The following is a 12824-nucleotide window of genomic DNA, read 5'->3' as shown; positions in this document are numbered from 1 at the left end:
TGGAGTTTAGGGGTCAATGCACAACGTCAGTCCTACAAACCTAACTGTAAGAGGGTGTTATTCCACGTGGCAAAGACTTCCAGTTGCCCGCCCCCCATACCCATTCTGTTCCTCCACCTTAGAGACAATGCCATTTTTGGTTGAGAATGTCGCCATCTGGGATGCAAGACGAAAGGCCCAAGTCTCCCTTGCAGTACTCATGGCCACTGGTCTGTGTTCTGGCCAGTGAGGAGTGGCCAGTGCTGGGAAGGTCTTTGGGTACGGTGCTCACAGGGACCTATCTGATTCAGTGTGGAAGGGCCCCCTTTTAACCTTCCCCTCCTGGCCTGCACCCCTGAACAGAAGGGGGGCTTTGTACAGCACAAAAAGGCCTCAGCTCTTACCCTGTGTGAGCTAGAGAGCTAGCGGCAAATTTTGAGGAGAAGAGGGATATGTTTTCATTTTAAAAAGAGTATTGTCACTGTCATATACAGAACAGACTGTAGGGGGACAGAGGCAGAAAGCACAGAGGTCATTTAGAAGGCTAGTGACAGCTGATGGTGGCTCGGACCAGAATGCAACAGCGGTGGCGGTGAGGAGAGGACAGATTCTCCATATAAGGCAGAGCTGACCTGCACCTACTGGCAGGACCAAGGGAGACGCCAAGGTTTCTAACCCGAGCAACTGAGATGAGGCTGCCATTTACTACATGGAGTAGCGCTGCTACAGATGAAGCAATACACTTAGTTCCTAATTCTTGGGCGCAGCTGCGCCTTATATGGTACAATCCTCCAATGCTGACCAGGACAGAGAGAGAGATGTTAGGAGAAGTGGTTACTGTGAACAGTAATTCCCAGGGTTCAATTCTGCTGGTTCGCCCTTTTTCTTTTTCTATTACCTTTTCTTCTCCATTAGTACTGACAACCTGGAACTTCTCCTAAGAGAAGTGCTCATTAGCTCTTTTTATGCAAATTGACTGTCCCCAAGCTCCAGGCTGGAAACTGCATGATCTGCCTTTTTCCATCCTCGGAGAGCTACGCGCTCCTACGACTTGAAGGCTTGTGTCACACGTGTTGAAGGGAGACTTTACCTGGTTTTGCGGGGGATTTACACCACAGTGCCTGATGCGTATGAAATGTTCGTAAAAACTCCTTCTTCCCAGGCACAACCTTACAGGACCCCAAGTTGCTAAGTAGAGGGCACGAGCAGCTGGTCACCACTGTTTTCAGGAGGTTGGCCATGTTCAGAGCAGTCCCCAACTTTCTGAAGCCCCAATTTTCTTGAAGGTAAATCACTAAGAGAAAAGAGAATAAAATATTTATGTGCTGAGAAAAACATATTTTGTTTTTTTGAACATCAAAAAAAAACACATTAAAAATAGACTAATCCAAAGAGCTTGGAATAGAACAGTCCTATGTGGGCATTTACAATGAATTTCTTTGCCAAGTCTTTTACTGACAGAAGGCGCTTCAAAGGTTTGTTTCCAATTCAGGTATTTAAGGGTGGAAATCCATTTTCCCACTTAAACTGTTATAAACTCACTATTCGATTCAGAGCCTAGATCACATACGTGTAATTGATTCTTAATGCAGCTGGAAAGTAAAAAAAAATGTTAGAGAGTCCCGTCCCCTCTTACCTGAAAGTTATTTCTAAGTCTGCATGTCCAGCAAAAAAATTGTGTATAATCAAAGTTACCCTTGAATTTCCCTTATATTATCTAAAATACTGTGCGGTGCAGGAGTAGCTTGTTTATTTTATTTTTTAAAATATATTTTTATTGATTTCAGAGAGGAAGGGAGAGGGGAAGAGAAATAAAAACATCAAAGATGAGAGAAAATCATTGATCGGCTGCCTCCTGCATGCCCCACATTGGGGATCAAGCCCACAACCCCGGCATGTGCCCTGGCCTGGAATTGAACCATGACCTCCTGGTTCATAGGTCAATGCTCAACCACTGAGCCACACTGGCTGGGCAGTAGTCACTTGTTTAGATGACACATTGCACAGAAAACACAGCATCCTATTCAGTGAGGCAGGATGCTCGTCCTGTGCAAGCCCTCGAACTGAGACTGGATGAATGCAAGGCTCATATCTGCCAGGTGCACATCTCAAGAAAATTAAACATGGGTGGGATATGACTCCAATAAAAAAGAGAAAAATTCCAGTGTGTGCTTGTAGATTAGGGTGTAATAGGAGCTCTTCTGTCGGTGGTCCTCACAAGCGGCCACTTTTTGCCAGCTCTAACCAGGCTGAGGGAAGTGTCACTGACCTTGGCTGTTATTGAACGGGGCTTCGAGGGCTACCTCCGTAGCAGATCCCCAGGGGTTCATGGAAAGCCCCCGTCAACCCGGGATTTCCAATGTCCCCCCCCCTTTTCTTTTCCTTTAAAATTGGGGAGAAGCAGGGACCTGGAACTCTATCGGTCAAGCTCAACTGATTCCACCAACTACCATTTACACTCTGCGCCATCACATGGGCCCCCAGGTGCCCAGCACCCAATCCCAGCAGACTCCATAAACATTCTTCCTGCTTCCAGAGGATGGGGGACGGGGGGGCAGGGGGCAGGTCTAGCTCATTTTTCATTTCAGAACTGCTGCCACAACTCCCGGAAGCAACTTCTTGCAACATTGAGAATGGAAATCTTCAATCCAAGTGGTGCTGATTCTTAAATGACCTTTCGTTCAACAACCAGGTACTGAAGGCTGAGTCTCAGAGGCACAGCCATTAGGAGCATCTGAAGAATCAAAGTAGAACAGGTCATATGCTTGGAGATAAGAAAAACCAACAAGTAATGACACTCCAAAGCAGAGTAATGCAAGTCCAAAGTTCTTGGAGGGATCAAAGGAAATCATGTCCTCCAACAGGGTTCAAAAAGGAGAAGGGAAAAGCCCTGGCCAGGTAGGTCAGTTGGTTAGAGTGTCATCCCAAAACACCAAGGTTGTAGGTTCGATCCCCAGTCGGGACATATTCAAGAGTCAGCCAATGAATGCATTAACGAGTAGACCAACAAAATCAATAAATGAAACCAATAAATAAAATCTCTCTCTCTAATTGGAAGAGATCAAAGAACTTGTATGCATATATGCATAACCCATGGACACAGACAATAGGGTGGTGAAGGCCTGGGGCAGGCAAGCGGGCTAGAAAGGGTCAATGGGGGGAAAAGGGGACATATGTAATACTTTAAACAATAAAGATTTAATTTAAAAAGAAAATCTCTCTCTCTAAAATCAATAAATTTTTTTAAAGGAAGGGAAAGGTGTTTGAGATGGAGAGAGTAATGTGAACAAAAAGTTAAGGCAGAGGGAGCATGCAAGATGTGTTCAGACATGTAATCAAAAATGCACAAGAATAATCCTTTGCATTTTAATAGGTTTTATATTTTCAAAGTTTTTCCACATTATTTCATTTCATTCCAGTCCTAAGGCATTCCTGAATCCCATAAATACTCTCCTCATTCACTCATAGGTCACTTCTGGTGTCATTCACGGCTGAGAATGCAGAGCAAATGACTCAAAACACTCATTCATTCAAAACATTCACTGAATCTATGCCGAGAACCAAGGGAGAAACAACAGTATATAAAATATACCTTTTGTCTTGAGGGAGATTTTTCTAGTCCTCTCCTAACCTTCCCTTATTGGGTCACCCTAATCCCCAACAAACTCTGTCCTTTTGGGGCTGACAAGGCCTGCCCAAACCTCATCCTCGAAAACACAAAGCTAGCAATCATAGAGCCCATGCAGGTGCCTAAGTCTGCCACTCACTCACTGTGGCCTGAATCTGTGCCTCAGTCTGCTCCTCTATAAAAGGAGCATAGCCCTAGCCGGTTTGGCTCAGTGGACAGTGTCGGCCTGCAGACTGAAGGGTCCTCAGTTCGATTCCGGTCAAGGGCACATGCCGGGGTTCTGGGCTCAATCCCCAGTAGGGGGCATGCAGGAGGCAGCTGATCAATGATTCTCTCTCATCGTTGATGTTTCTATCTCTCTCTCCCTCTCCCTTCCTCTCTGAAATCAATAAAAATATTTTTTAAAAATAAATAAGTAAAAGGAGCATAGGAAAGCTCCTTTGTTAGACTCAAGACCAGCCGTGGGTAAACTACGGCCCGTTTGAAATGAATAAAACTAAAAAAAAAAAAAAAAAGACCGTACCGTACCCTTTTATGTAATGATGTTTACTTTGAATTTACATTAGTTCACACAAACACTCCATCCATGCTTTTGTTCCTGCCCTCCGGTCCAGTTTAAGAACCCATTGTGGCCCTCGAGTCAAAAAGTTTGCCCACCCCTGCTCTAGACATTTTATGATTAGATGAGATTTTGCAATATTTTAAAGCTGAAGTCCTACTTCGTGGCCTAGAGTCTAGAAGATTTGCCCTGCCTACTTGGAAAATGGTAGTTTAATGATAAGCAGATCCCTGGCATCAGTTGTCAATAGGGCCAAAGCCTTCAGAAGTCAATTTCTCCCCAACACTCCACTTGATTCAAGTTATGAACATGCAGCACAGTGATCAAGAGTAGTTCATTGGCAAGAGCAGTCCCTATCACTAAGCCTAAACCAAATACAAATGACCCTGAAAGATATTCAGAGACTAAATAGCAGAACCACGTTATCACAGCTGTTACTTGTTACCAAAGATAGTATCCCACCGTAATTGTCACACTTTCCCCTATCTCTGCTTTAAAGCTCACTGCTGTTTTATTATCCAGGTGCTTCTATGGCTTTCAAGCAACTGGGAAAACTTACAACTCAAAATTTTTTTAAAAAGGGGGGGGGGTGTTAGTGTAGCATTCATATGGTCCCCTTCAATGTAAGCTGTTTGGGTAACCATCGCCCCTAAAATCCTTGAGGTTAAGCACCTGAGAGAGGGGACGACAGAGAGGCTGAGGGTGAACTGGGGATCAGAAGCCCCTCAGTCTACAATATATTGGCTATGTGGCCTTGGCAATCAGTCACTTAACTTCTCTCCTACCTCATCTTTAAAATGGAAATAATAATAATAGCACCTACCTTATAGGGCTGTTGTGAGAAACGAAAGGCTACACTATCTCTATTGCTAGTTTTATTCCTTGTGGTATTGCCTCTGGCCCAGTGATTTGCACAATACAGAGGAAATCAACAACAGTTTTTGATTGAATGAGTGACTAGCCAGGGCTAGGCAACCTGAAGCGGGGGGTATCTATGGAACATGGTCTCCAAGGAGTTTCAGGAAATTTCGTTTGAAAATGATATGCTGTGTAGCCTTGCAGAAAACTAATTCCATCAGCAAAGGTAAGCAGCCGAGGTACCCTTGCTGATAAGTAATCCTAAACTGCCCATTCAATAAAAATTTTTAAAAAACAGCCGAAAAGGTTTGCAAGTTACAGGGGAGCGATGGAGAAAGGGGGTGCATTTTTTTTAATTTTTAATATATATTTTTATTGTTGATAGTATTATAGATGTCTCCCATTTCCCCTCTTGACCCCACTTGGGGCGCATTTTAAATAAAAGTAGCCACGCAGCCCTGACCGATTTCGCTCAGTGGATAGAGCTTTGGCCTGCGGACTGAAGGGTCTCAGGTTCGATTCCGGTCAAGGGCATGTACCTTGGTTGCAGGCACATCCCCAGTAGGAGGTGTCAGGAGGCAACTGATCTATGTTTCTCTCATCATCGATGTTTCTAACTCTCTATCCCTCTCCCTTCCTCTCTGTAAAAAATCAATAAAATATATTTTTTAAAATAAAAGTAGCTACGCAAGTCCCACCTGTCCGAATAGACGCAGCCGTGGGCAAACTATGGCCCGTAGGCCGAATCCGGCCCGTTTGAAATGAATAAAACTAAAAAAAAAAAAAAAGACCGTACCCTTTTATGTAATGATGTTTACTTTGAATTTATATTAGTTCACACAAACACTCCATCCATGCTTTTGTTCCGGCCCTCCGGTCCAGGTTAAGAACCCATTGTGGCCCTCGAGTCAAAAAGTTTGCCCACCCCTAGAGCCTGTCCTTACGAGACTCCCTAAAACAGATCTCGGAAGGACTGCCCAGCATCACAGGGCGAATAAAGGACGCCTGCACCCGTAAACAAGTCGTGCCTTTAAAGCGAGACATACCAACCAAGGACGCAGCAGCCTGCAGAGCTCTGAGTGGCAGGCAGCGTGACCTCGCCCAAACCCACCGCTATCGCTACCGCCCCTGCCCGCCACCTAAACTGCCACGGGCTGGCGTGCGCCCGGGACCGCTATTTATAACCTTCGCCCGAAGCCCATTGGCGCGGGCTGCACAATGTCATTCCGCCCGGAGTTCAAATCCCCCGCCTGCCCCCCGCGCCTCTCCCAGCTCCCCGGCCCGGCCCCACTCCCCACGCGCCAGAGGTCTGTGGGACCCCCTGCAGCCGCCCCGACACACACTCACAACTTTCCCTCGCCACCTCCTATACCTCCAGCCAGTCACCGACCCCGAGCCCCATCAAGGTTCAAGCACAATCTCGGCGTCCAGCTGCCTCCGCTCTCTTGGTGCACCCCTATGGAGAGTCCTCTATGACCTCCCTCCTTCCTCCCATCTGGAAGACCGAAACGACCCCTGCAACCTCCGCCGCGCCCCCAACGCCCCAAGACTTGTGATCTGCACAGCTGCCGCCTCGCCCCTGCTCCCTGCGGGGACCCAGGTCCCGAGTCCACTGAGTCCACCGGCCCCAGCAAGAGATGAGAAAGCAGGCCCTGCAGGCTCGGTTCTTCCTCCCGGCCCCAGCCTCCGGCCAGCGGGCGCCCGGGTCCCAGCCCACCCCGCCCCCTTCTCCTTGACAGGTCTCCTTCCCGGGGGACCCCGATCGTCGTGGCCGCCAGCCCCGCGCGCCGGCCCAGCTGCGCCCCTTCCCCAGCTGCGCCCTGGGCGCACCGCGCCGCCCGCACCCCGCTCACCTCCGCGTGGAGGCCGGGCTTCCGCGGGCGGTGCTCGGGGGACCGCGAGGGGACGCCGCGCTGGCCGACCCGGGCTGGGGCCCCGCGCTCCTGAGCTCCAACCCGGAAGCACAGCCCCAACCCTGCGGAGGCGGCCACGTGACGGCGACGCGGCTACCCCCACCGCCCGCCCCGCGACCCCTCCCCGCCTACCCGCCTCGCGCCCGGCCCCCTCCAGCGGCCCGCCCACCCGCCCGCCCGCGGTCTGGGTGCAAAGCGACCTCACCGGCTGCCCCGCAGGAGCGCCCGGGCCAGGTACCTCCAGGGGCCCCGCACCGTCCTCGGTGCAGCCGCAACTCCTTTGTCTCGGCGCCCCGCCGCCCCCCGCCCCGCCTCCGCGCTCTCCCTCGGGCCCTGCTTGTCAATCAAACCTGGAGCCAAACCCGGGCGCTGGAGTTTTCTGGGCTGCACTTGATCTCTCTCCCTGGAGAGCCGCTTACAAAGTGTGATTTCCTCCCTAGCGTCCCACCAGGACACAGAAGAGGATAATGTAACTCCGCTCCCGGTGCCTGCCGTTCCTCCACCTCTCTAGGAAAAAATCAGAATTTCTGTAACCAGAGAGGACCAAAAAGGGAGTGGGAAGGAAGCCAGGGGGCGGGGAAGGGCGGAATGGGGGCGTTTTGTATTTCCCTTCTGGCCAGAGAAGTAGAGTTAAGTTCCTCGGGAAAGATGTGAGGGCCTGAAAATGAACACGCATCTGTGCCTTCCACAGGCTGGGCCAGAGGAATCCAGTGCCCTTGGAGGCTGTGTCCCCACCAGGCCTCGGCTGGGCTGAGCTGACGCGCTCAAGGACTCCAAAGCACCACGACTTAGCTGTTCTCTGCACGCAGGTCTGTTACTTAGTCTGCAGGTGTGCTCTGATGAAAAGTAGGAGGAGGAATGGCATATAGAGGATAAAATGGCTCGTTTCCCCTAAAGCTGAATCATCGGAGGCTTCAGTAAGAGAGGTCTCTGCTTTTCACTTTAATTGGCATATCTAAGATGAGGGGGAAAATATGAATCTTGCCCAGCTGGTGTGGCTCAGAGGTTGATCATCGACCTATGAACCAAGAGGTCGCCAGTTTGATTCCAGGTCAGGGCACAAGCCGGGTTGCAGGCTTGATCCCCCGGGGCCTGCAGGAAGCAGCCAGCCAATGATTCTCTCTCATCATTGATGTTTCTATCTCTCTCTCCCTCTCCCTTCCTCTCTGAAATCAATAAAAATATATTCTAAAAAGTTATGAATCCAAAACATATATTCCATATTCTCAAAAAGAAATAAATCACAGAGAAACCCTTACTTTGAGAACATCTCTTGTGTTTAACTGGCCCAGAGGTCATTCAACTAATGGACTCTCACTGTCATGTCCCTGTGCAACCGGCCTGGTCCTAGGAGAGTTCACACACAGGAAGAGACACAGCCAGGTGTTTTAAAATCATAATGAACCATGATTAGTGCAACCGGAGGCACAGGTTCCAGATATGCAGGTACATTGAGTCAGGAATAATGGATAAGGATTAAAACTAAGATCCTTTCACAAGATATGTAAGACAAAACGTTATGCTACTAATTTGAACATGTACAGTGCTGCATGTCAATTATATCTCAATAAAACTAGGGGAAAAACTAAGCTCTTGTTTTAAAATGTGTGTGTGTGTGTGTGTGTGTGTGTGCGCGCGCGCGCGCGTGTGTTAGGGGTTTAATTTTTTTCTCTTCAAAGCTTAAAAGCCAGTGGTTCTCAACAGGACAGTTTTGTCCCAGGGTGTCTGGAGACATTTTGGTGGTTACAGCTGTAAAGGGGCGGTATCTAGTGGGTAGAGGCCAGGAATGCTGCCAAACTGTGCATTACACAGGACAGCCCTTTACAACAAAGAAGTATGACCCCAAACGGCAATAGTTCTAAGATTGAGCCCTAACCGGTTTGGCTCAGTGGATAGAGCGTCAGCCTGTGGACTGAAAGGTCCTGGGTTCGATTCCGGTCAAGGGCACATCCCCAGTAGGCGGCGTGCAGGAGGCACCTGATCGATGTTTCTAACTCTCTATCCCTCTCCTTTTCTCTCTGTAAAAAATCAATAAAGTATGTATTTTTAAAAAATAGTTCTAAGATTGAGAAACACTGGCTTAAAAAAATGTTCAGTGGGTTATTTAACTTATATTATACCATATGAGAACGAATCCAAAGATGACGTACAACTTTTCACTTATTCTGTTAAATAGTAAGCATGTGGTAATTTTTTAAATGCAGCCGGCTCATTTGCCCAACATAATTTGGGTGCTGTTGCTCCAGGTGAAAACATGTGCCATTTGGAAGGGTCTCTTTCCGACCTTAAACTCCTGCATAGTCAGTACAATGCATTCCCAAGGAAAATTGGATTAAGTCCCAAAGTTTGTAAGGTAGTTGCTTCTGACTCTTAGCCACTGTCTTGTATAACATTTTTGCAAAGATTTCATACCCCACTAGCTTGTGAGGGTTTTGTCCATTTTGATATCTGCTTCCTCCTTCGCTTTCCCAGCCACCAAACAGTCATGCTCACCTAAATGCACGTTTTCATTACACATTGTTCTAAGATTGGACACTTACATTTTAAATGTACTTCAAAATTAGGGTACACTTCAAAATTTAAACCCTCTGAAATTTAGGAGACTCTGTACCCACAAATGCTTAAAGAGAGTATAACCTATACTTAATATTTAGAGTCCCAATCTATCAAAAGCAACAAAGACGAGGTCTTTAGAACAGTGGTTCTCAACCTTCCTAATGCCGCAACCCTTTCATACAGTTCCTCATGTTGTGGTGACCCCCAACCATAACATTATTTTCGTTGCTACTTCATAACTCTAATTTTGCTACTGTTATGAATCATAATGTAAATATCTGATATGCAGGATGTATTTTCATTGTTACAAATTGAACATAATTAAAGCATAGTGATGAATCTCAAAAACAATATGTAATTATATATGTGTTTTCCGATGGTCTTAGGCGACCCCTGTGAAAGGGTCCTTAGACCCCCAAAGGGTCGCGACCCACAGGTTGAGAACCGCTGCTTTAGAAGCATGTAGTACCCCCTTAGGGTCTGTGGAGATGAGGGTACCAAGGGAAGCAAGGAAGACAGAGCCCCTTCAGAGAGAAAGAGGCCCCTGTGAGCACCGAGTCCCCCTATGTACACCTCCCATTCATTTGCCTGGATTAACCTGTCACTCCTGTATTTCACTGGAGATGGGACGTTCTCACAGAAGCCTCTCCTGACTACCCAAGATTGAGTGAGGTGCCCTCCCATTAAAGCCCGTTGTGACATAATTATAACATTTAAAGTTCTGTAGTACTATCGCCTGTCTGCTTGCCATGCGCAAGCTTCTTGAGCAGCGGTTCTCAACCTGTGGGTCGCGACCCCTTTGGCGGTTGAACGACCCTTTCACAGGGGTTGCCTAAGACCATCCTGATAGCAGATATTTACATTATGATTCATAACAATAGCAACATTACAGTTATGAAGTAGCAATGAAAATAATTTTATGGTTGGGGGTCACAACATGAGGAACTGTTTTAAAGGGCCAGACGGTTGAGAACCACTGTTCTTGAGGATAGACAGTTCATCTTATTTACTGATATGCCACCAGCACCTATAAGACTGGCTTTGTTGGGTAGTCAACAAATATCTGCTAGAAGGAAGAAACACATTGTGAGTGTCCTAGAGGTGCTGCAACAGAAAGGAGCTGCTGGCTTTGACCTCATGTCAACAAACAGCATGAATGTACTGTGCCGGAGAGATAGGGAGACAGAACATGCCAATAGCAAAAGACCAGAACTTGACATTTATACATTAAACATTGATGTTCCTGATTATCTTTCAAATGCCCATTTTGGACTCTGAAAATAGCATTCCCAGCTATTACATTACCTTGTTGCTGGCCAGCTAGCACTTCAGTTCAATCAATTGAATTGTGCAATTACTAGAATATTGCCTGTTGTAATTATCCATCCAGAACTTCCTCTCAAATATTCAACTCTTATATCTCATGTTCTGAGCACCACTTTCTTATTTCTAATTCTCTTCTCTCTTTGAACGATGCCCCCACTAATCTATATTAACATGCAAGCTGCTATGATGATTTGGGCAGAGACGAGTGAACAGAATGACCAGGGAAAAAGGAGTAATGGAACAGGAAGGAATAAGGTGTATTTATATGTGTTTGGTTTTTGAAACTTTTTATTTAGAGCTAATTGTAGGTACACATGCAGCTGTAAGAAATATGGAGTACATCATTTAACTCTCTGTCTCATTTTCCCTTTACCATTTGTCCTGGCTTAGTAACGTGTCTCAGCGATACTGGGGATCCAAAGAAAAGCAGGACGATTGTAAGTGAGTCCTATTACTTTTTAAAATATATTTTTATTGATTTCAGAGAGGGAGAGAGAGATAGAAACATCAGTGATGAGAGAGAATCATTGATGGGCTGCCTCCTGCACGCCCCACACTGAAGATCGAGCCCCAAACCGGGCCTGTGCCCTGACTGGGAATCAAACTGCGACCTCCTGGTTCATAAGTCAATGCTCAAACACTGAGCCACACCGGCTGGGCTAACAAGCCTATGAAGTGCCAAGTAGTACTGGGTTAGAATCTCTAAGTGTAGAGATGAAAAGGTGTCTTCTGCCGCCCTGGCAGGGTAGCTCAGTTGGTTAGAGTGTCATCCCAATATGCCAGGGCACTTGCAAGAACAGACCAATGAATGTATAAATAAGTGGAACAACAAATCAATGTGTGTAGTGTGTCTCTCATCAATAAATAAAATAAAATAAAAATAAAAGGTGTCGCCCTAGCCGGTTTGACTCGGTGGATAGAGCATCGGACTGCAGACTGGAAGGTCCCAGGTTCGATTCCGATCAAGGGCACATGCCTGGGTTGCAGGCTCAATCCCCAGTAGGGGGTGTGCAGGAGGCAGCTGATTGATGTTTCTCTCTCATCGATGTTTCTAACTCTCTATTCCTCTCCCTTCCTCTCTGAAATCAATACAAATATATTTTAAAAAAAATAAAAGGTGTCCTCTGCCCTCAGGCTAGTGTAGTGGAGGAGACAGTTGAATAAACCAAATATTAACGATCCAGCATACAAGTGCCAAGATAGAGTTTTCCCAGAGTGCCACTGCCACGAAGGGAGAATTGGAGCTTAGCCAGCTGGGGGAGGTCTCCCTGGAGACAGATCTTTCCCATAGTTCACAGCAGGCCTCTCCCCAGATGACAACATATTTTGCAACCTCTCAGAAATGAGTCCTCCTTCTCTCATGTCATCATAAATCCATAAGAAAGGCTTAACTGTGGAGGAGGAGCATTTTTAATGGTTCTTTTCAGAGTCCCAAATGGTGTGTGTGTGTGTGTGTGTGTGTGTGTGTGTGTGTGCGCGCGCACGCACGTGCGAGCAGCCTCTTGGCATTTTGCAACATAGCACCTGGCAGTTAGCCCTAAAACTGTTCCCAGATGAATTTGAGCTCTCAAAATATCTTGGCGCCCTTTTGTTGTAAAATGAGGATGATGGGAATGTCTACTTCAGAGGATATGGGGATTAAATAAAATGATTAAAGTAAAGCTCTTGGAACTGTGGCTGCAACATAATAAACAATAAATATTAGCTATTGTTATTATTGTGAAACCAATCCCGTTCATGTAATCCCCAAGTTGACCTTTCATACTTATTAGACCTACAGTTACATCAGAATAAACAGGGAAACAGTTACATCAGAATAAAAAGAATAACATCTTAATCACCTAACTTATCAACAAAATGAGCCTGTAAAGATGCAGATAAAAATCTCAGGTGGAGCCCTGACCAGTTTGGCTCAGTGGATAGAGCGTTGGGCTGCGGAGTGAAGGGTCCCAGGTTCGATTCCAGGCAAGGTGCGGGCGCATCCCCAGTGGGGAGTGTGCAGGAG

At 46.8% G+C, this 12824-nt stretch overlaps 1 protein-coding gene across 4 annotated transcripts in view; it reads right to left on the bottom strand.

Annotated features, from left to right (window-relative positions):
- The window catches only part of NNT (nicotinamide nucleotide transhydrogenase), an 83902-nt gene extending 76510 nt beyond the window's left edge, over positions 1-7392 (bottom strand). Inside the window, exons 1-2 of one of the 4 annotated variants that reach the window (XM_036308562.1) lie at positions 7288-7392; positions 1070-1273 (exon numbers count right to left, since the gene is read on the bottom strand). In XM_036308562.1, the coding sequence (XP_036164455.1) occupies positions 1070-1220 (151 nt within the window). In that variant the 5' untranslated portion in view covers positions 1221-1273; positions 7288-7392. Of the gene's footprint in view, positions 1-1069; positions 1274-6877; positions 7026-7142; positions 7240-7287 lie in introns of those variants that run through there. The other 3 variants (XM_036308558.1, XM_036308561.1, XM_036308560.1) reach the window with 3 other exon arrangements.
- Positions 7393-12824: the final 5432 nt, after the last annotated feature.

The sequence above is a fragment of the Myotis myotis genome, unplaced genomic scaffold (assembly GCF_014108235.1).
Source record: "Myotis myotis isolate mMyoMyo1 unplaced genomic scaffold, mMyoMyo1.p scaffold_m19_p_5, whole genome shotgun sequence".
In the NCBI taxonomy this organism is placed as follows: Eukaryota; Metazoa; Chordata; class Mammalia; order Chiroptera; family Vespertilionidae; genus Myotis; species Myotis myotis.
This window is presented reverse-complemented; position numbering and strand designations above follow the sequence as displayed.